This window comes from Xiphias gladius, chromosome 6 (assembly GCF_016859285.1).
Source record: "Xiphias gladius isolate SHS-SW01 ecotype Sanya breed wild chromosome 6, ASM1685928v1, whole genome shotgun sequence".
In the NCBI taxonomy this organism is placed as follows: domain Eukaryota; kingdom Metazoa; phylum Chordata; class Actinopteri; order Istiophoriformes; family Xiphiidae; genus Xiphias; species Xiphias gladius.
This window is the reverse complement of record NC_053405.1, coordinates 29,600,260-29,623,405: the sequence shown is the minus strand read 5'-3', so window position 1 is coordinate 29,623,405 and position 23,146 is coordinate 29,600,260. Positions and strand designations below refer to the sequence as shown.

The following is a 23,146-nucleotide window of genomic DNA, read 5'->3' as shown; positions in this document are numbered from 1 at the left end:
GCTCTGATTTTGATGCTTCCCTGTGTTATAAACAAACATAAAACAAAACATGGACATAAATGTTCAAAAATGGTATGAGTACACAGCTCTGGTCAACATCGAAGAAGAGGATGGTTATGGTAAACCATCTTTTTCTTTGATGTTGACCTTACTCCTGAACAAAATAATAGAGTAATGTGTCCGTGAAACTCAAACTCCCAAACAGCCCTCACTACCACCCCCCATTCAATACCATCTATATAATACCATCTATATATCTTTTTCTGGAAATGAGTCCATCCGTGCATGTAGGAGTTTTTCAATGGTGAGCCATAACTGGCTCAACTGACATATCCCGCCCCTAAAATTGACATAGACCTGTTTTTAAGCTTATATCATAACAAAAAACATTACTATGAAATTGTATTAAGTTATAGTCTAGCACCTACATAGAGAACTCAATAAGGGATGGACAAACCTAAATATCTCAACTTATATTTATCAAAACCTCAGGGTAAAAGGGTTCAGCTTCTAAGCTGTAATCTTCTCTGTGTGTGTCATATTGACCAGCAGATTTTGTGTAGAAGAGACATGAGTGCCCTGCAGCGGTTCAATGAGAATTATTAAATGAACACTCATAGGGACACCGCCTGCTTTTGCAGGAAATTCATACTCAAATTAGTTGACTAGTCCAATTCATCAGTCTAATATCAGAAGCCGTGACTTCCTGGTTCAATGGATGTCCGATCTCTACTTCAAAGGAACACACAGCAATGACTGGGCTCAAAATAAGGAAGATTTATTAAACATTGCCCACTAACGCAGAATAAATGCAATGACTAATAATTGAGATGCAAGGTGGAAAAAAAGACCAATAGTTACCAATAGCTGATAAGTGGGTAATGTGATAAATTGGGCAGCACTGGGAAAGAATATGTTTAGGCTATGGATGATATGGCTGTATCACTATATGGATCCTAGGGCATCTATGGGCATCTGAGCAAGATAATAGATGGCTTTGCGTACTTTAGTTGGTGGTCTTGAGGCTTTTGGCTGGAACCATAGCAGTTGGTAGGTGCGGTCGGTAACCTTTAAGGCGGAGTCCAGGTGGACCCTCCCTAAGTCATTTTGGATTGCATAGTTGACAGGCTTTGCCAATGTTCTCCGCAGTTTCAGCGTTTGGAAGTCTGCCAGCAGACTTCTCCGTGGCACTGCTGATGATTTCTCTTTAGGCAGATGGGTTGTCTGCCTGTGGCTCTTGCAGGTTGATGTGGAAAAATGAATGCTTCTAATTACTGTACCTATCTGTCACTAGGTGATTTAAGAAGGGATTGGAATTGGCCAAATGACACAAAACCTCGGAATCTTCACAGTGGAACTGGGGTGATGACTACCAGTTATAAAAGAAAATTTATTCTGGAAAAACTTCTGCTTTCCTGATTCTTACTACAGTTGACTTTGCTTGCTAAATAGAGGAGCTACAAGTTAAGCATATTGATAAAAACTTAACTTGAAAAACATGTGGCTAACTACAGAACAAAGTTCATGAGGACAAAAATGATAAAAAAGAGAGCGCTGCAAAATGAGACGTACAAGACGACGAATGAACTAAACAAACGAACAAATTAAATGAATGAACGAACTATAAACAGAATTAATGCAAAAAACTGCCACGAACACGAGAGTCCGGCCGTTTCTATCTCCCCAGGGGGATGCCGGAAGCATCGTGGGCAGGGTGCCATTTGTCAATCCATTGGGCTCTTCTTTCTTTGTTTAAACTAACAAAGAGCATGAGTTGTTTAATTTGGAGTTTAGGTGCAAAAGTAGCACATCTTTCTATCAGCATGGCCCCTAAAAACAAGAGCAAAAATAGTAGACCCTATATCCCTGAAATATCACCATTATTATTCTTTTAAACATAATGAATGTTATTTCTGTGATCCTTATATGCTGTCCAATAATGTAACTTAGTAATACATCCCGACTTGGACATGTTAAAATCAAGAATATCTAAAAAAAAATAGTAATATTCTCTTATGGAGCTGCATGATGGGTTTAACCTCAGACTCCGCCATTGCTCCCCTGCTTTTTCCCTTGATCTTCCAGTGCCAATATCCGTGTTTCTGCTTCAAGCATTTGAGTCCCTGGATAAACTTTTACTGGCCCTGGGTCATGGCGCCATCAGTTGTGTTGAACCCTGCTAGAACCATGAAATGTAAGGCATTTTTGCTTGAAAAATACTGATTTTCTTTTAATTGACCAATCTTTGCTGGTCTACATAATTGTTTAAAATTTTTTTCAGTCTTCCTTTTTTGGGGCATTATTGCCTCCATAAATGTCCATTCCTGTCTCTGCAGTCATCAAAGGTGTGTATTACATTACCCATATAGTTGTGTGTTCCTTTTGATTACAAGATACACACATAGCTATACAGCACTAGTAGCAGTCAAAAGCTAAACAGGGTACCTTTCAGAGAAAAGACATGCAAGATTCACTTGAATTTAGACTGATTTTTATTTTTACTTTCTGTTGCATTCCTTGTAGATTTATTTTCTTTCTTTAGTAAATGTAATATGTGCTTGTCCGTTAAAACATTACAGGGACATGAATCCAATGGATCTGATGGGTGCCTTCATCATAAAGATCAGAACATTTTACTTACTTACTTGATCAATAATGGATTTGTATTCTTCTTTATGGCGTTGATCTGTTATCTGAAACATAACCTGCTCCAGAGCAGGTCAGGTGTGGAGCATAAGTTACCATGGAGATTTACCCCTTTTTTTTTACTTTTTCTGTTTATTTTGTTTTTTTAATTTTGTTTTATGCCTGTATGTATGTCTTTTTTTAATCTCCTCTTTGAAGCACTTTGTTACGTCTCTGCTTTTGAAAGGCGCTATATAAATAAAGTTCTCACTTACTTACTTACCCTGGTAAGAAGTGAACCACCATTGTAACCCCGAAAACCCAGGGGTTTAACCTGAAGTTACCACAAAGTCTGCTTTGTAGTACAGGCCTCTGTTCACATCACTAGTTAAGATGACTTTATGCACCTTTGGCTGTTCAATGCTTCCGAATGCATACAGTTATATTTAGAAGTCCACAGTAGCTTATTGGAATGCATTTAGAGAGAGCAAGGACGGGAAAGGCAAAATTGGAACATATTCATAAACATTTTCCCCTTGCCATCAGTTGCATTGATTGTCATAAAAAAGTCCTTTTCGGAGCTGTTCAAAACTAGAAACCTCAGTGACCTTCTGGTATAATATGCTGTTCATTTATTAGGTGCAATATATATATATATTTTGTTTTTTGTTTTAGAGGATTGTGAATTAATTATCACTGTTTATTGCCTTGTGATTATATGGTGACTAATTGTATATAATATAGTTGAGGTAGTAGTTAAAGTAGTAGGCAGTCTGACAATCACTCCCACTTTACACAATGATTGGCCCGGTGTGAGGAGGTAGAAGGTAGGCAACATTTGAACTTTTCTGTCAGGCTCTCATTTTTCATTCTTCACATAAGGATTACTGTCACTTTTCATGTGAAATACCATAAATGCCTGTGATGAGAGACTTTCTGAAAATGTACACTATTAATCCCATTTGTATGATTCATCAATACCAGTCCCTGTCTATAATGGAAGGCTTAACACACGGTCAGATGACACGTTGCCCAAACTAGTTTATTTCAATCATCCCTCAGCTTTTGTATTGTTGGAGAGAATTTTTCTTTTTGTTACCAACCTACAAAGGAAGGTCAGAGGTAAGGATCATTTACAGAACAGTGGAGTGACATTTGGTAAGCTACCAGGCTAGTCTGCTTTGCCAGAATGCCCATTGTTGCTACAATGTGCTTGGAGTCACTGTGAAATTAAAGTTAGAGTATCTTTATCTTCTGTAATTTGATGTACAGTTAGTTGAATAAGTACATGGACATTGACACAATTTTAGTAATTTTGCCTCTGTATGCCACCACAGTGGATTTGAAACAAAGCCATCAAGCTGTGTTTGAAGTGTGGACTTTCATCTTTAATTCAACGGATTTAACAAAATTGTCAAATTAACCAAATAAAGACATTTTTATATGTAGTCCGTCATTTTCAGAGGCGGAAAATTAATTGGACAATTAACTGACAGGAGTTGATTCCAAATGTTGAATTTGCATTTGGTAGCTGTGGTGGTCGATGCAAATGAAGGAGGTGTCGATGCAAATGATGGAGGCCATTATAGGCTGAAAAAACAAAACAGACCTATCAGACAGATACCATAAACTTTAGAAGTGGCCAAATCAACAGCTTGGTGCTTTCTTAAAAAGACGAAATGCACTAGCGAGCTCAGCAACACCAAAATACCTGGAACACCATGGAAGACAACTAAAGCTGATGGTCGCGGAATTCTTTCCTTGGTGAAGAAAAACCCTACACAACATCTAGCCAGGTTAAGAACACTGTAGGAGGTAGGCATATCACTGTCAAAGTCTACAGTCAAGAGACGCCTTCATGACTGTAAATACAGAGGGTTTACCACGAGGTGCAAACCAGCGGTAAGACGAAAGAACAGAGAGGCCAGATTAGACCGCGCCAGAAAACATCTAAGAAAGGCTGCCCAGTTTTCGAACAAGATTCTTTGAACAGATGAAACCAAGATTAACTTGTACCAGAATGATAGGAAGAGAAGAGTATGGAGACGGAAAGGAACGGCTCATGATCCAAAGCATACAACAGCTGTCAAACATGGTGGAGACAGTGTTATGTGATGGCTATGTATGGCTGCCAATGGAACTTGGTCGATGGTGTATATTGATGATGTGACTGCTGATAGAAGTTGTAGGATGAATTCTGAAGTGTATAGTTCTATACTACCTGCTCAGATTCAGCCAAATGCTGCAACACTGATAGGATGGTGCTTCACAGTACAGATAGATAATGACCAAAAACGTACTGCGAAAGAAACCGAAGAATTTCTCAAGGAAAAGAAATGGAATATTCTTTAAGGGACAAGTCAGTCACCTGACCTCAACCTTAAAACTAAGCCTGCTTTTCACTTACTGAAGAAAGACTACAGAAAGACGCACGAACAAGCAGCAACTGAAGGCAGCTGCAGTAAAAGGCCTGGCAAAGCATCTGAAGGGCAGAAACCCAGAATTAGGTGATGTCCATGGGTTCAAGACTTCAGGCAGTCATCGACTGCAAAGGATTTACATCCAAGTATTAAAAATAATCCTTATTTTTATAATTATGTTGGTTTGTCCAATTACTTTGGAAATGAACATGAACAACTATATATAAATAGCTGTAATTCCTAAACGGTTAATATGTCATTTTTGTTAACTCCCTTGAATTAAAGCTGAAAGTCTATACTTCAATCACATCTTGATGGCTTTGTTTCATATGTGTTGGTGTATAGAAGCAAAATTACGAAAATTGTGTCACTGTCCAAATACTTGTGCATGTAACTGTATTTCCACGTGAAACAGAATATGTGGGCCAGTTTAGTTATTAGAAGAATTTAAATCAAATCCTTTACATGTGATTGGATCTTTCAAAAATGTGTGTGGCTTAGCAAATGCAGAAATGCAATATGGAGCTGTAGAGAGATATTGAGCTAAGGGAAAAACAAGCAAAAAGATATGAGATAGTGCCAGGGAGCTGCAGAGGACTATTGGACTCCACACACACCTCCCGTGAGGAGGAGGATATGAGTTAAATGAACAAATTATATCTGTCATGTTCTCACATTTTGATATTGCTCTGGTAGCTAACCACTAGGTGTAATGGTCAAATGCATTTTTATATTTTGGATTGGGTTAGCTAGTCATCCCAAATAACTTTTTAATTGGTAAAATTTATGAAACATTCCCCAAGTTCAAGATGAGTCATAATAATAATTTTGTGTTTCACAGAAAAAGAAAAGAGAGGCATTTTAATATAAAAATATTCAAAATCATTTGCATTTGCATTTGTTACATTTAGCATGTAAGAAAAGTTAAATGAACAATTTACATGGACACATAAGATTCGAAGGTGGAAAAAGTATTCAATTCACTGTGTCTTTAAAGCTGTGTTTTTTGTCTTGTTTTGCAGATTTGGGATTTGGCTGATCCCGATGGCAAAGGCTATCTGGACAAACAGGTCAGGAACAGATTTCTCATCAAGTACTCTTTCTTTGATGATGTGCTGTATGCACTTAACAAAAAAAAGAATAAAATTGGATATAATTACATTATTTTGACTCTGATCGATAGAAAAAATACTTAATGAAAAACAATGACAAAGTGAAACAAAATCTCTGCAAGTGAATCTAATAAGATGACCCCAGTTGTAATTATGCCCCCAAATTAGCTAACACCAGCATGTCTAATTTAAACAAAAACAGCAAACATTAATTTGTGCAGGCGAAGATAGAGAATATTTTTGTTTCTTAAAATATGAATATTGTTCTATATTTTTTAAATTTCTGAATAATTATTATAATGTATTATGTATGAGAAGAGTTATATGTCTTTGGGATGCTACATTAGTGTTAGTTATCTGAGCTGGGGAATGAGAAAACTTGATGGGTACCACTGTATATTGTCTCTCTCAGGGGTTTTACGTTGCTCTGCGGCTGGTGGCCTGTGCTCAGAGCGGTCAGGACGTCAGTCTTTCCAGCCTCAACCTCACAGTCCCTCCCCCCAAGTTTGTGAGTGTGACTATCATTGAAGTTCAAATCCATGTTTTCTGTGAATAAAAACAAACAGTTTTTTCAGAATATTGACATTTTTATTGAATTAATGTCAAACCTGCAGACATTTTTACAATACATTATATTCATTATACTCATCATTCATTATGTGCATAAATATATTCTGTCCTTTTCATGTTATGTTATTCAACCTTGTATCAAAAGCTCAGTATGAGAGAAGTAGATGTGTGTTTAAACATGCAAATGGATCCTGTGACAGTGCTATGACAGCCATCTTTGTTTGTCTGATTTCAGAAGGACACCAGCAGTCCGTCTCTAAGCAGCACAGCTTCTGCCTCCGTGGAATTACACTGGGCTGTCAGGGTGTGTTCAGATACACACATGTAAACACACAAGCACTAAAATAAAAAGAATATAGAAGTGTTTCCCATTGACTCAGAAAGAAAGAGAAGAATAAATCCATTTCCATTATTTATTTAGTTTGATGATAACATATTGGTAACGGGAGATACCGCATACTGATACGCTTTAGTTTCTCACAAGTGTTTTGGTATTTTCCCAGTAGCAAGCACTAATAAGTTTCTTTTTACAATGTAAAATTTCCCACTCACTACATCAGTTACATCGTAACTCTCAAATATCAATATGAGCATCTGTCTCAAAAATCCAGTATTGCTTTTTGGCTCTACTATTGCAGTTTAGTAAACCATTCAGTTTGTGAATCAGCATGAACTCTTCTATTAAGTCAAAAGACAAAGTCAAGCTCAGTCAGTCTAACATATAGAGATCTGGCTTTTTAGATAACTAGTGTGTGTTTTCCATTGTAGCCCGAGGAAAAGAGTAAATTTGATGGGATTTTTGAAAGTTTGGCTCCAGTCAATGGCCTGCTGTCAGGAGAGAAGGTCAAACCAGTCCTAATAAACTCCAAGCTACCTCTGGATGTCCTTGGGAAGGTATTGACTTCAATTGTTTCTTATATTAAGTCTCAAATTTGGCTTGTTGGTTCCATGATTAAAGAATAAACTACTCTAGTCTGAACCTAAGTATTTTGCATTTCCCTATATGAAGTAACATGAATGTAAATGTGGCTGCTAGAACTGTTGTTCACAGATTATGATATTGAGCACTAAATTGTCAAAGAACATGCTTTTTTCTAAAGTGGATTCATAGTAATGAAAAAGATTAGGTAATATTTTAGTTACTCATTGAGTTACGCTGAATGGCCTCATTGATCCTTATCATGCTTATTTCCTGCTGTTAAGGTTTGGGACCTGAGTGACATAGATAAAGATGGCCATCTGGACAAAGATGAGTTTGCAGTGGTGAGTGATGTCTTCTTTTTCAGTGTTACTGTATGTTGTTTTGATTCTCTCTAGCCTGAACTAACTGTGGATATCTACAGAAACATGCTGTGGCCACTTTATGAGTTAAAACTTTATATAACGGTGTAGGATCCTCTATGCCCTCAGAAAAGCCTGAATGCTTCATGGCATGGAATCATCAAAGAATCCTTTGAGATTCTGGTCCCTGTTGACATCATGCAGTTGCTGCACATTTGCTGGCTGCAAATCTTTGGTTCCACCACATCCCAAAGTTGTTCTATTGAATTGAGATCTGATGACTGGGGAGGCAATTGAAGTACACTGAGCTCATTGCAATGTTGGTGGAAGCAGCTTGAGATGATGTGTGCTTTGTGACATGGCGTGTTATCATGCTGGAACTAGCCTAGAAGATCTTAAATTGTGGCCTTAAAGGGATGTAAGTGGTCAGCAGCAATAGTTAGATAGGCTGAGGCATTTAAACAATGCTCAGGTGATAGTTAGGGACCTAATATGCACCAAGAAAAAATTTCCCACATCATTACGCCACCACCACGAGCCTCAGCCATTGCCACAAAGAATCCAAACTGGATTCATGGATCCAGTTTGTTTACACCAAGTTTTGACCCTACCATTTGAATGTTGCAGCAGAAATCAGGATTTCTCAGACCAGGTTACATTTTCGTAATTGATTACTGTCTAGTGCTCAGTGGTCAGCCTGCCCACTGCAACCTCAGTTACCTGTTTTTGATTGACAGGAGTAGAACCCACTGTGGTCTTATTCCGCTGTAGCCCATCAACTTCAAGGTCCAGTGTGTTGTGCAATCAGAGATCCTCTTCTGTAAAGCACTGTTGTGATGCTTTAAGGCCAGTCTGGCTAGTCAGTGGACAAAGGCCAGTCCCTCTTTTCCTTCGGCACCACCAATCAATCCATGCTCAAAGATAGTTAGTTCACATTTCTTCCCCATTCTGATGTTTGGTTTGAACAACAACTGAACCTCTTAATCAAGTCTGCTTCCATTTATGCTATGAGTTGCTGCCTCATGATTGGCCTATTAGATATGTGCATTAACAAGGATGTTTACAGATGTACAGTATATCAGATATTTTAAAACAATTCTTTTGGTAAACCTAAATCAGTGAACATACAATAATCCATAATTAGAAGTAGTAGTAGTGCAAAACAGTTAAACATATATATGACTTATTCTTTTGTAATTTTGTTATGGTTCAGTATTGGTTATGTAAAGCCTGATCCATGTTGGATTCTTTGTATGACTGGGGGCAGTAAAAAGGTTTGTAACATAATTAGTTTTATAAAAGCTAGATACAGTATGCAACCAATAAGTATGTATTAATAGCAGGATGTACTACCACAGGCCATGCACCTGGTGTACCGGGCCCTGGAGAAGGAGCCTGTTCCTGCACTCCTCCCCTCTGCCCTCATCCCTCCATCTAAGAGGAAGAAGAGTCTGGGCTCAGTAGCCGGCTCTGTGCCTGGACTGCCTGCAAGCCCTCCACCACCAAAAGATTCACTGCGATCCACACCATCCCATGGTAGCATGAACTCACTCAATAGCACTGGAAGCCTGTCGCCCAAACACACACTCAAGTCTGGACAGGTAACGCTACACTAATATACACACATAGTATAGACATTATATCAGTAAACACAATAATCCATAACTAAAAATAATGCTGGGACAAAACAATTTTTTAACGTTTTAATAAATTTGGAAGGGGGGGGGGGCAAATAATAATCAAAATAAATGAACAGCAGACACAATACAAAATATTATAGGAAATCACCAAAGAGAATGTGATGTGGTTGGTATTTTACTAATCAAGAGCAATTCAGCTCTCCAAGCTATTTAAATTGCATTATTTTGATCAAGACTTACTGTGGGCTAAATTTAAATTGTACAAGTGTACTATGTACTGTAGGAAACAATAAACAAAAATACAAATAAAATGAATTTTCAGACTTAGATGCAGGGCCTAAGCATTTTTGTGCCTAAACCTAATGAACGGAAAAAACTATGCTGAGAGTTCTCTACGGCACTGGAGAGAGAGGATACCGCATTGGCCCTAATATAAGACGGTATTTTTTTTCTGAAACTTAAAAAAGTGGGGGCTGTCTTATATTTGAGGACGAGACAATTACGTGTTCATTCATTAAAACCGATATTCTCTTTGAAAGGAGAGAGTATGTGTAACAAGAGTGTTGCATTATGGGAATTTGTAGCCTCAATGTTGCTAGGCTAGTGAGTGTTTTCGAGTCCACCTATAGTGAGTAACTGAGTTTTTCAGCCTTAAAAGTGTTTTGTTAGTCCAGTTTAACACGAGATTCAGAGGCTGGTTCAACATGTTCTGCTGCCACAGAGGAAATAAATTCCTGACGAGTACTTAGCGTCTCCTGACGTCTTTACAGCAGAAATAAACCAGGGAGAAAACCTGTCAAACAGCCAAGAATTAAACCTGCCACAGATGAAGTCTGAAAAATGTCAACTGTCAGAGAAAATGATTCTGGGAGAGGAATGAGAGTGAGAGAGGAGTCGACTCACTACAGTAACTCAGTCAGCTGACTAGTGGCCACTGGGAAAGTGAGCTGGATCCTAACATTGTGGGTAGAATAACAAATGGAGAGCATTTGATATAATTCATTGTGCAAAACCAAACTAATACAAACTGTGTAACATGATTATTCATTACTGATAAGGCTCATTATATTTGTTTTATTTCTTATTGAAAAATGTTTAAAATAAGTAGATGGCTTTAAACCTGTTTTTTAATCACAGCTTTGTATGCCCTTGCACTCAAAGGCTTTGATTTTTCCTCCTACAAAAAGACCCCGGCCGCTGAATTTTACAGTAAAAGTGCCACTTTTCTGGAGCACTCCCGAGGTCTTTTTGATCTTTACAGTAAAAAAATGTCTTACAATTTTTGAAAGTGTCCTGAAAAATGATTCCTTGAAAAGAGTGCCAGCTCTGTAGGTATTTCGATATGGGTTATTACTCAGGGTTGTTATCCTTATCTGTCATAATATCATGGAAAGAACCATACTGACTTGTACCAGTTTAGATTTCTGTATAAGTGGAAAAAGTCCCGTCTGCTCCTTTGTAGAACACTAACATCAGTTGGTTTTATCAAAAAATATTTTGAGTCAAAACAAAGCAAATTAAAACATATACATCTCTCTCTCTCTCTCTCAGCATTCGGTGAACTGGGTGGTTCCAGTGTCAGACCGTGGTCGCTATGATGACATATTCCTGAAGACGGATGCTGATCTGGATGGTTTTGTCAGCGGACAGGAAGTAAAGGAGATCTTCATGCAGTCTGGACTTTCTCAGAACGTCCTTGCCCATATATGGTAGGGACTCAACTAGGCTCCTACTCAAGTTTTATGCTTGACAGTTAAAATCTGCTGTGTTTTATTTCTTGGCTAGGTTTATTATTAGCTTTGTACCACTTTCTAATTAGGCAGCCTTTATAAAGGGTTTATAAGTTGTCAATAATGTCTTTATCAATTGCTAATAATTTGCTGATGCTGGAAAAGATAAGTTATAAACCAATTATGAGAACAAATTTTGGGTTGCAAGGTTGTGAAAAATCCCTTTTGCTCTGTTGATAATGCTGTTATTAACATTGGAAATCCACTGATAAACTTGTTCATAAATGGATTCTGTTTTAGATCCTCTGCAGCCCCTACCGGACCTTAGTTGTCATATGCTCTAATCAGTCGAGTGAATTTTCACAACCTGGCAACCCATAAGTTGTTCTTATTGATGTCTTAAAACTCATCTATAAAACTTAAGCTAATTATTTATTTACTGTTCATAAAGCCATTATTTATAAAGGGTGCCTTATTAGAAAGTGGTACCATTAGATCTACCAGTTGTCAGAAAGTGCTTTATCAAAAAAATTGTTTCATTTTTTGACAAATCTCACTTATCCTAAGAGCAGCAATCAGCTCATCAAGTGATTATAGGGGCTATATGTAAGTTTTTGCTATAGCTACACAGCCAACAATAGCATTAACAGCTGTTTAGGTACCAGCATTCTTTTACTCACCAAGAACTGTCTCTAGCGGTGGAGAGCAACGCCAATGTTAACTGTTGTTTTGCTTATATTTCCATAACTTCTTCTACTGAAGTTAGCATGCTAACCGTCTAGCCCTGACCCAGGCGGCTCATCTCTGAACTTTCCAATAGTGAGTCACTGAAGCAACCATTCTGCCCTTAGTCCAACATGAGGGGATGAAGAAGTAACACTGCCCAGAGGGCTGATCTAACCTCTCTTGAGCTGAAACTCTTGGGAAGCGACCATCACCACTCCCTGGTCCCACCAAGAACCATGTTTGGTGGCAGAGAAAACTTACATATAGCCACTTTAATGGAAATGTTTTACAAACCAGTGGCAATAAATGTGCCAAACTTGACTTTGAACAAGCAACTTTGAAGGTTTCCTTTGATTGCTTTCGTTCTGGATATTTATTCAAATCCTTCTACTATAATTGAGGAGTGGATTGTGTTTGCATGCGCCTGTGTGTCTGTCCGTGTAACTGCTCTGCCTAAGAAGCAACTAGGGGCATGAAATTTTGAAGGGACCTATTTCTTAATGAGGCCTTTCAAACGACACGTCCTCGGTTCTCTCTTCCGTCATTCATTCCGTTTTTTTCCGTTCCTTTTTTCCCTTGTGCAAGTACTGGGTGATATATAGTAATACTGTCAAGAGGCGAGTTGCTCTGTGCATTGATTTGAATGAAATTCACGTAGGCTAGAGCTTAACTGTCATAGTCACAAAGGTCCATCTCATGCGTCACATGCCCATTGATGCATATAGTTCTTTATGAAGTTAATTAAATCAACAGCCATCAATAATACAATGAGACCGGGAGTGTGCGAGAACTAACTCAACCAATGAAACTGTATTATCATAAGAGATGAATGTGCATTTACATCAGAAGCATAACCCTGTTGTGCAAATTTGGTGTTAAAGTGCATCCCAAACTGTATAAATGTAGAAATTTGTAACACACGGTTCAGTAAAACTCTGAATCTGAAGTGCTTTAGTGTAGGTCTACCATGCTACTGTTTTTATTGGAATAAACACTCTACTTCATGCCTAAAAAGAAGCAAACAACAGTAACAGCCTAAGTCGGCATGATGTGAAGATGTCAAACGTAAGACATTTGCACATGGTATCGAATCTCCAGCGAGGTCAGGTAATAATTCTTAAGAATTATTTGCCATTTGGCATTAGCATGTTAATAACGTAGCTACCTACCTGGCTAGCGCGGCATACGTTACAATTTGTGTGGTGCTCTACAGAAACCTTTTGAATGTCGATGCGCAACATTTTTGGTAAACAGTCAAAAATGATCAAAAATCTGTTTTGAAATGAAATGTTTTTTTTTTTTTTTTTTTTTTAATTAAACATATTTTAAACCCTGTAGTTTATGTAGATTTAAACATATTGTATATACATTGGAAAAATTTGTTTTATTTTCTGTCTATCCTAGAAAAATGACTAAATTCCTCCAGTTCAACCAAGTACATCATTCCAGTTAAAACATCATCATATTAACATTCAGTCATTTTCAGTATGTTCATTTACCAAAAGCATATAATAAACTGTCTCTCAATTTGACCCTGTAATTTGTTTAAAATGAATTTCCAAAATTTCTTTCTAAAATTTCAGTTTTGCCATTAAGTTAGAATATATGCAACTTGCTTAAAAACCTTCACAGCACAGACACGACACAGCGATAACACATGTACAGAGTTTCCCAAAAAAATTGACAGTAATCACAGTTTCCCAAAATGACAAAGCTTTGAAAAGACACTCATGACAATTCTAAAGTGCAGCTCAATGCATCATCCATAAACACAGTCCATTGAACCAAAAGGAAAAGCATTCCTCACTTAAAGTAAAATGAAAGGGAGCGCAAAGGGAAGATAAGCTTTATTTAGACAAGGCTTAGTGCACTAAAAATGAAATTAAAACAAACAAAAAACAAGAAAGAATTCTTCACACAAATATAAGAAACATTTTAAGTTCCAATATCACCCGCATACTGGAACACACAGTATTAACACGCATACTGGAGTGCACAGTAAAAACAGGGTTCCTATACAGTATGGAAAAGTGCGGAATTTGATTTTGGTCATTTCCAGGACTGTTTAAGTATGGAAAAATATTTGTGTTTCCAGACTATTGCCCCTGTTCTGTTTTCTTAGATATAAAATTCTGAATTTCTAAAACTAAAATGATCATACAAGCAGAGTGTTTTCATGGCGTTTGGAGCAGGCAGCCAGCACAGCCAAAATATTTACCACTGTGTGAGAGAGCGTGGGCCAGAGAAAGTTTGATGTTGTCGAAAGCGAGGCAAGAAGTATGCACAGAGCATAGGAGTGTGCGTTTTGCAGACCAAATTCAATGGACTTTAGTTCTCTTTTCTAGTAAAAGTAAGCCACAGTTGATTGTTAGACTGATTTTTTGAAAAGAGTTAGATAAACTGTTTGAGCAGTTTCTCCCTCTTTTTCTCTTTTGATTTTTGTTTGTCCTGTCTGTCTCAACAGTGAGGTCAGTTTGCTCAGTATTACTGAGTTAACTAAATGCATTTGTTGACTCTCTGCTCCTTCTTACAGGGCTCTGGCAGACACAAGACAGATAGGCAAGCTGACCAGGGAGCAGTTTGCCCTCGCTATGCATCTCATCCAGCAGAAAGTCAGCAAGGGCATCGACCCTCCACAGGCCCTGACTGCTGACATGATACCCCCCTCTGAGAGAGGCACTCCTGTACCAGTAGGTACCAAGCACAAAAACACTGCATATTTACTACAGTTTAGTGACTGTGGCACTGCGGGTACAGTGGCTCATCCACTATCTATAGGGTTGGTGGTTTGATCATGGGCGAGACACTGAGCCCTGAATTTCTCCAGATGGCCAGGCCAGCACCTTGCATGGAAATGACCTGCCATTGGTGTATGACTGTGTGTGCGAATGGGTGATTGAGTGGCTTGGATCAAAGCACTATATAAATTCAACCCATTCAAGATTCATATTATGTAGATTCAGATATGACTATAAATTGTTTTTTGTAATACTACAGTCCTGGTTGAAATTATTGGCTCCCCTGAATTTTAAGTAAAGAATTTTGAATTTTTTCAGAAATACATGCAAATTAACCAGTTTTGTGTAATCAAAATATTTTGATGAAATGTCCAAGGTTACTGAACATCAACAAAAATAATGCTTGAATGTATTGAAATAAACAATAAAGCCATAAAATGTACCCCTGACACAATTATTGGCATCCTTTTAATGAATTTAAATTCATTTTCCTCAAACAAAATGAAAAACAAATAAGACTCACCTGTGCTTAATTGTCAGTGTTCACATGACCTGAATTAACCAATGAATAATGGTTTTACTACATTAAAAGGAACTGATTGTTTCCAGTTTCTTTTTCACAAAGACAAAGACAAAAGAGCTGTCTGAGAGAATCAAAAATGCTATTATCAAAAAACATAACAAGGTTACAAGGAAATCACCAAAGATCTTGTTTCAGTAGTTGGTAATGTTATCCAGAAACAGTCATAAAACTGTTAAGACACTTCCCGGGATGTGGTGCTAATAAGAAACTCAGTGAGAGAAGTCTGCAAAGGTTGATAAGATTGTGGAAAAAACACCACGCAAGACATCTGAAGAGCTTTAGGTTGACCTGGAGGAATCTGGAGTGGTGGTTTCAGCCTGTACCATATGCCGCACACTAAACCAACTAGGGCTCAATGCGTTAAGGCCAAGGAGGACACCACTATTTAAAGAGAGGCACAAAAAGTCAAGACAAATTTTTGGAAAATCTTTCCTAGATAAGCCGCAATCTTTCTGGGATAATGTTCTATTGACAGATGAAACCAAAGTAGAGTTGTCAGGGAATGCAGTGCAACAGTTTGATTATAGGCCGTCGCCTATAATCAAACTTCATTTCGTCAAATGAAGCGCATGCATAAAAGAATATCCTACCTACAGTAAAACATGGTGGAAGTTCTATTATGCTGTGGGGCTGCTTTGCTGCCACTGCTGGCACTGGAGGCATTGAATGTATCAAAGAAATGATGATATCAGAAGATTACCAAGGCATTTTATAGCAAAATGTGTTACCCTGTGTCAGAAAACTAGGTTTGACACCAAAGCCTTAAGTCTTTCAGCAGGACAATGACCCAAAGCACACATCCAGCAGTATAAAAGAATGCCTGAAAAGGAAAAGATGGACTGTTTTAAACCGGCAAGCAAATGACTCCTGACCTAAATCCCATTGAAAACCTTTGGATAGAGCTGAAATCTGCCATTGCAAAAAGGACTCTTGTAAACTTAAAAGAGCTTGAACACACAGCATCGGAAGAGTGGCAGAAACTACCAGCAGGGGGGTGGTGCAAGAAGCTTCTATATGGCTAAAAGAAACGTTTAGAGGCTGTCATTGTTGCCAAACGTTCTACAACCAAATATTAGTGAAGGGTGCCAATAATTGTGTCTGGGGTACATTTTGTGTTTGTATTATTTCATTATTATGCAGTTTTGGTTTTTTAATTTTCTTTTGTTCAGTAACCTTGGATATTTTATAAATAATATTTTGAATATACAAAATTGGTAAATTTGCATTTACTTCTGAAGATATTGTAAATTCTGTAATTAAAATTCAGGGATGCCAATAATTTCAACCAGGACTATATAATATAATATAGATAAAGGCAGAATTACAGAAAAAATGTATCAGACTAATCATGTGGAATTAACTGAACAATAAATGCAGCTTCCTGTTTGATCAACATATCTAAACCACTGATGATCAATGTTGTTCTGATGTTAAATATCTCTGAAAATTCCAATAGGCATCCTCAAAATATACTCACATCATCAGTAGCAACTTAAAGTTCTACAATCCCAAAGTATTTAAGCTTTGTAAATATTGCTATCCCTTCGTGATTACTTTTGATGATGGCTTAAACAATGGCCACACTAATTAAAAATGTCATTTGTTCTATACAATAGCACCTCTGCTGTTCTTCCCTGAGGGTTATTGTTTTATTTTATAAAAGCATGCTTATTTTTTGTGTTTGTAGCGGATGTGGTCTTCATTTCAAACAATGTGGTCTATCAAAAATCACTGCTGGAAACTCTGAATTTGTGTATTTTTGTAAAGTTTGTTGTATTAAATAAAAAGAAAATCTGCACGAAGATAGCAAGATGCAAAAATTCTCCAGTTAGCCTCTTATTTCCAGGGCTCCATAGAAATATTAATTTAATGTTTCTCATGTTGTCAGTTTGACTGTATGACTCTTAGCTGCTCAGTTACAACGCTATTAAGGTTTTATCTTCGCTTTAGAGCATGGCACTTTAGTAATATTAGATGACGCAGAAAAACAACACAGAACCTGCACAGTAAAGATGATTTCTTTCAAAATGTTTTAAGAAGTCTCTCTTTCAAATATGCGATGGAGTTATAACTGTTACTGTTTTTTATATTCTCTGTCAGTTACTATGTCATTTCTCTATGGCTGCAGAGTATGTCAGGATACATGACCCCGGTGGGATCAGAGATGGCTGCTCTGTCTGAGATGAGACGGGTGAGTCTAAACTTGTTCTTCTCTTCTCCGCTTCTCTAATCTTTTTCCTGCTCTTTGCATATTGTGGCATCAAGGTGTGCAGGTTTGTCTGCTAGACATCCTTTTTCTTGAGCTGTACCAATTTCCCAATATGCCAAATCTGCTTATTTGGTGGAGGAGAACTTCAAAATGTAACCTACATCACAGAAAATGACAATTTTGAAGAGAGATAAAGCAATTAAATCGTCACTTGATCGATCGATCACATTTACTGCCTAAAGTTGTTGTTCTGTCTTATCCTGATTCTTTTGCTGCTAATGTTTCTACATGTCCCCTCTTCCTTTTCTCTCAGGCTATAATGTTCAAGTTGTGGGTACGTAACATGGACCTACAGTGTATTTACCTATAAATGCTTTCAGTGGTTGGCTGTTCAGGCTGATTACTGGAAAGCATTTGCAATTTTTTCTCTCCTGAATCTTTCCTCACCATGGCAGTGGTGGTGACACTCCCCCACATGTTGGTGATTGGCCCAGCCCCCACTTACTGATTCAACCTCTGTGGTGCTCCTCTTATTGACCATGGGTTTTCCTCCTATCCTCTCTTTACCTCTTTCTGCTTCCCTTGGCCTGGGCTGCCATGGCTCACTTGGTGCCATGTCATAATCCCACTTTCTTCAACAAATATTGTTTACTTTGCCAACATCTTGTCTTTTTTTGTCTTCCTCCCCTCCTCTTCTTTCTCTGTCTGTTTAACTCACCCTCTACAGGATAGCTCTAGCTCAATTGGTTCAGGGGAGTTTACTGGCATCAAGGAGTTGGATGACATCAGCCAGGAAATAACCCAGTTGCAGAGGTAAAAAATAATGTCATTGACAGACCTAAATAACATGACAGCACTGAAAGGCTTTTACTTTAAACTAATTTTTAAAGCTGCATAGAAAATGAATGGAAGATTACATCTAAACTGTCTAATTTTAAGCTTCACAGTAAAACTTTTCTGCCAGTATAGATTTTGTTTACTGGCACATCTCATTTAGCCAAATCATAATGCATTAACAGCATTAGCAACAGTGTAACCATTTGCAAATATTTTTCATAAGTAGTAATTGCCTCAATATTTACAAGATGCAGCTTGGAGTTTTATTGTAGTTTCACTGTTAGTCACTATTCACTCTATGATGAATGTACTTCATGATGTCCTGTGTCAAAGATCTTTCCAAACTTGTTACTCTGATATTAACCCCCTCGCTGATCCTTTGTCATCACCTGCATCACCTCCAGGCTTTTATCCCTGTCTTTACTAATCATCATGTCTTCACTACTGTAATTATTTATTATTGTATGCCCTGAATCCTCTTAGCTATGTCTGTATTTTCAGAAATACAAAAAAACAAAAAACAAAACACAGTATGTGAGTATGTTACATTTCCAAAACCTTTAAAGCCCAAAAAGGTATTTGGCACAGACCTAAATGGTAGTTGTCGTTATGAGTCTGTAACTCCAGTGTAATCTTTACATAACAGCATAAAACCTGCTGTTGTCCTCAGCCTTTTTCCTATTATTTTTTCATTATTCACACTTTTGCAAATTCGCAAAATTCTGAGGCTTTGAAAATGTGTTATTTTAAAATACACTTCTTGTCCCAATACTCAAAATTACAATTTTGAACACTTAACTGCATGTTCACTCGGGATGATTTTATTGATACCAATGCCATTATCAATTCTGCTCATTGGTCCGCTTCTTTATCAATTCCCCTAAAGGTGCTATATATAATTTTGTGCTATCGCTAGACCAATGTTAGCATTAACAGCTGTTTACTTACCAGTCTAGAAGAAATGTTTTGAGTTCAGCATCAAACTTGAATCCTTTACTTGCCAAGAGCTGTCTCCAGTGCTAGAAAGCAACAACCATGTTAACTCTTGTTTTGCTTTTATTTCTATCACTTCTTTTCTTCTACTGACGTTAGCATGCTAACCAGCTAGCCCCTGCATGTCCCATACCACTTTGTGATAGCAAGTCGATTTAGTGTCCAGGCTTCCGTCACTCCAACATAAGAGGATGGAGAAATAGCATTGACAGAGGGCAAATTTTAACCTTTTATAAACGCAAAGATGGCTGGAGCTCTCTAAACAGCTGTTAATGCCAATGTTGGCTAAGTAGCAATAGCAAAAACTTACATATAGCCCCTATAACGATCCCTGATCAGTTTTTTTTTGTGTGGGAAAAAAGTATGCCTACACAAGATTTCAGCGTCAATGCATCTGTTTTATCGAGTCGTTCAGACTCAATTACACAGAATGAATGAAATTGAATGAAATTAGTGAATACTTGTACATTTTCATTCATTCATTTCATTCAGGTTAAGTCAATGAAAAAATCTGCTAAACCTGCTTGTGTGGCCCTAATGGTATTATGATATACAATATTTACCATCAGTAACAGATGTGCTGCTCAGTTGGGAAGCAGTGGCACTTGTGCACAGAGTCTATACAAAATGGGTTTAATGACTTCTAGTTTTGATGACTGATAAAAATAATACAGCATATCTGATATTGTCAAAATAAAGACTTCTCTTATTGAGTTTCTTCTTAGCACCACATCCTGGGAGTGTCTTTAACAGTTTTATGACTGTGAAACTTACTTATAATTACATTATGAACTGTTTAAACAGGGATTTCAAGATCTTTGGCAACTGCCTTGTAGTCTTAGGAATTGTTATGTTTTTTGATAATAGCATATGCTCTCAGACAACTCGTCTTTGCCTCTGTGAAAAAGAAACTGGAAACAATAAGAACCATTTTATGCAGTAAAACCATCATTCATTGATTAAATGAAGTCATGAACACTGAAAATTAAGCACAGGTGAGTCCTATTTGTTTTTCATTTTGTTTGAGGAATGAATCAGTCTGGTGCCAATAAGTGTGTCAGGGGTACATTTTATGTCTGTTCTTTATTTTGATATATGAAAGCATTTTTGTTGTCATTTTTGTTCAATAACTGCACATTTTATTAAATATTCCAATTATACAAAATTGGTTAATTTGCATTTATTTCAAAAATATTCTAAATTCTGTACTTCAAAGTCAGGGGTGCCACTAATTTAACCAGGAATGTATTAACTTTTAAGCACAGTAGGCCTACCTATTTGAGACAACTCGATCTAAATGCTTTAATAGTTGTATTAGTCTTTCGGCCCCTAAAATATTATGTGATTTTACTGTAATGCAATATGGTTGATCCTCATTAGTTTTTTATGTAGAAATCAAACCAACAAAGCTTCTGAGCTTGAATGAACCACATATTAGTACAAGCAATTAACCAAGAATGTCTCAGTGTGTCAAGTAGGCACTTGACTACCACAAGTGAGGGCACTGAGCTGGACACTCTGTGTTTGTTACACTTTAGACTGATGGATTAGAGTATGGATTTAAGTGGAATATCCCTGACAAAAATATGTTGACATGCAAAGATAGTGGGCACAGCTGAAGAATTTGGGAGAGCAGCAGAGGTTACCTGCAGCCCAAAACTAACCCCATAATACCCTCAGCTCTGTATATACTGTATACCCATGGTCACATTGCTTTCCTTTGATAAAATGCACACTCGAAAAGGAAACATTCACTAACGGATGTGGATGAGCTTAACCACTAATCTTGGCTTTGTCTCAGTCTGCTGCTTTCTTCCTTCTTCTATCCATCCATCCATCTATCCATCCACCCAGCCAATCATCCACCAACATTCCTTTGATGTGTGTATTTTATCAATTTTTTGTTTTTTCACCACTTACTCTCCATGCTGCGTCAGCACTCTTGCCTTTACCCAGTGGAATACTCTCAGGTAAAAACACAAACTACTGAATATTCATTCTCTGGCATTCTGTCAAATCTACTGTGACATCACAGAGTGAGCAGTGCTTCTGCTTACTACTTTTCTTGCACAGGGGTTATCATTAATTTTCACATACTTTCAGATTTGTTTATTTTTATCACCTTGATTCTTGAAGTCAGGCTGCAGAGTTTGATAAAGGACAGGTTCTCTTCAAGTCTGTCTTTTAAAAAAGTCTAAGTGCCCATATGAACATTAAAACAGATTTTGCCTGTCCAGGGAACACAAAAGTAGTAATTTGTACTAAAAAGACTAACTTTTGAAGATTTTTCCAACACAGACAGCTGGAGCCTCATATTTCCTTCAGGTAAACTGTGGAATCTCTTTTTACATGGTGAAGGGGTGTCTTAATGGAAAGTATGAATAGGAGGAATAAGTGCCGCATGCAAAACCTGTTTCAGTGTTCATAGGGACACATGGCTATTATTTTAAGAAAGGCTTCAAAAACCTTGAGTCCCAGTCCAATCATTAAAATGATTTAAGGCAGCTTTAATGTGTGTACAGAGGGTAGTTAATTGCAAATGACTATTCTGTGTCAAATCAGAAAGAATCCAGGAAAGTGTTTGTTGCACCATCCCAGATTTTGTTGAGTTTGTCTCTGTAATGTTTTGGTCCCAGAACTAAGGCCTGTGATATTTTTTTTTTCCCATCCCATTGTTTTCATATTTTTTTGGCCCTTAATATTTTAAATTTTTACACTCTCAGAAATGCCTGGGAAGCCATGTTTGGCCCTTAATATTCTGAAAAATATTATTCCTAGCCTCACCAAACTTTGTAGGATGGTAGACAAACATGATCTCAGTATGACTGAACCATGCAGGCTGTACTGCATTCCTATTATTTTTCTATAAGGCCTACCTTAGATTTGGAAAAAAGTACAAAATTCATAAAATGAGATTGATATTTAGGGTATCATAAACCCTTTTTTTTTTTGCACCCATATATGATATCAATCATTGTTTTCTTCAAACACAATCTTTCATTAATGTTTTGCCAATATTTGACATCTCTGCCACTAATGGACATGAATATATTAAGAATAAAACAAGGCATGGTTGGTCATTTTCATAGTACCAAAATGGTTTATGGCCTAGTGAGAAGGAACATGAAAATGTATGTGGAAATAGCTCAATGTATGGTCATTTAGTGTACTAAGTGCCACTGCCCTTCCATGTTCCTTTAATAGATAAATACACATAGTTGAAGGCATTGCTTTACCTCTAGGAAAAAACGTCAATAATGAAGAAGCAGGGTCTTCCCTTATTATCTCTACTTATGTTTTGTCCCAGCCTCTGAAACTTTGACTGGAGTAAAGATATCCATGTTTTCTGTAGGCTCATTTTACTATAGATCATTAATGCAAACTATATTCTTTACTATCAGGGCTTCATTATTGAAAAAGGTATTAAAGCTGATAAATGCTATGTTCAATGGAGTTGTTAAATTTTATATTACATATTTAAAAAAGAATAAGGTACTCAGTAAAAAAATTCAAATAACTTGAAAATTATGTGCAATGTAGCAAATTATGTTCTACAAATTACATGTGATGAAAAATATGATACTTTAACCATATAACTTCAACAACAGGACTGAATTGGGCACATTCTCTGTGTTTTTTCTTGATAACGTGAGGGCATCTACTGATGATTTCACTCTGTGGA

At 37.3% G+C, this 23,146-nt stretch overlaps 1 protein-coding gene across 10 annotated transcripts in view; it reads left to right on the top strand.

Annotated features, from left to right (window-relative positions):
* Positions 1-23,146, top strand: part of LOC120790467 (epidermal growth factor receptor substrate 15-like 1) — an 82,652-nt gene that overhangs the window by 10,883 nt on the left and 48,623 nt on the right. For 8 of the 10 annotated variants that reach the window (XM_040127994.1, XM_040127999.1, XM_040127995.1 and 5 more), the window contains exons 4-14: positions 6,068-6,115; positions 6,570-6,665; positions 6,963-7,031; positions 7,496-7,621; positions 7,931-7,990; positions 9,367-9,609; positions 11,200-11,357; positions 14,638-14,794; positions 17,554-17,616; positions 17,948-17,968; positions 18,362-18,447. In XM_040127994.1, coding sequence (XP_039983928.1) covers positions 6,068-6,115; positions 6,570-6,665; positions 6,963-7,031; positions 7,496-7,621; positions 7,931-7,990; positions 9,367-9,609; positions 11,200-11,357; positions 14,638-14,794; positions 17,554-17,616; positions 17,948-17,968; positions 18,362-18,447 — 1,127 coding nt within the window. The remainder of the gene's footprint in view (positions 1-6,067; positions 6,116-6,569; positions 6,666-6,962; positions 7,032-7,495; positions 7,622-7,930; positions 7,991-9,366; positions 9,610-11,199; positions 11,358-14,637; positions 14,795-17,553; positions 17,617-17,947; positions 17,969-18,361; positions 18,448-23,146) is intronic. The other 2 variants (XM_040127996.1, XM_040128000.1) reach the window with 1 other exon arrangement.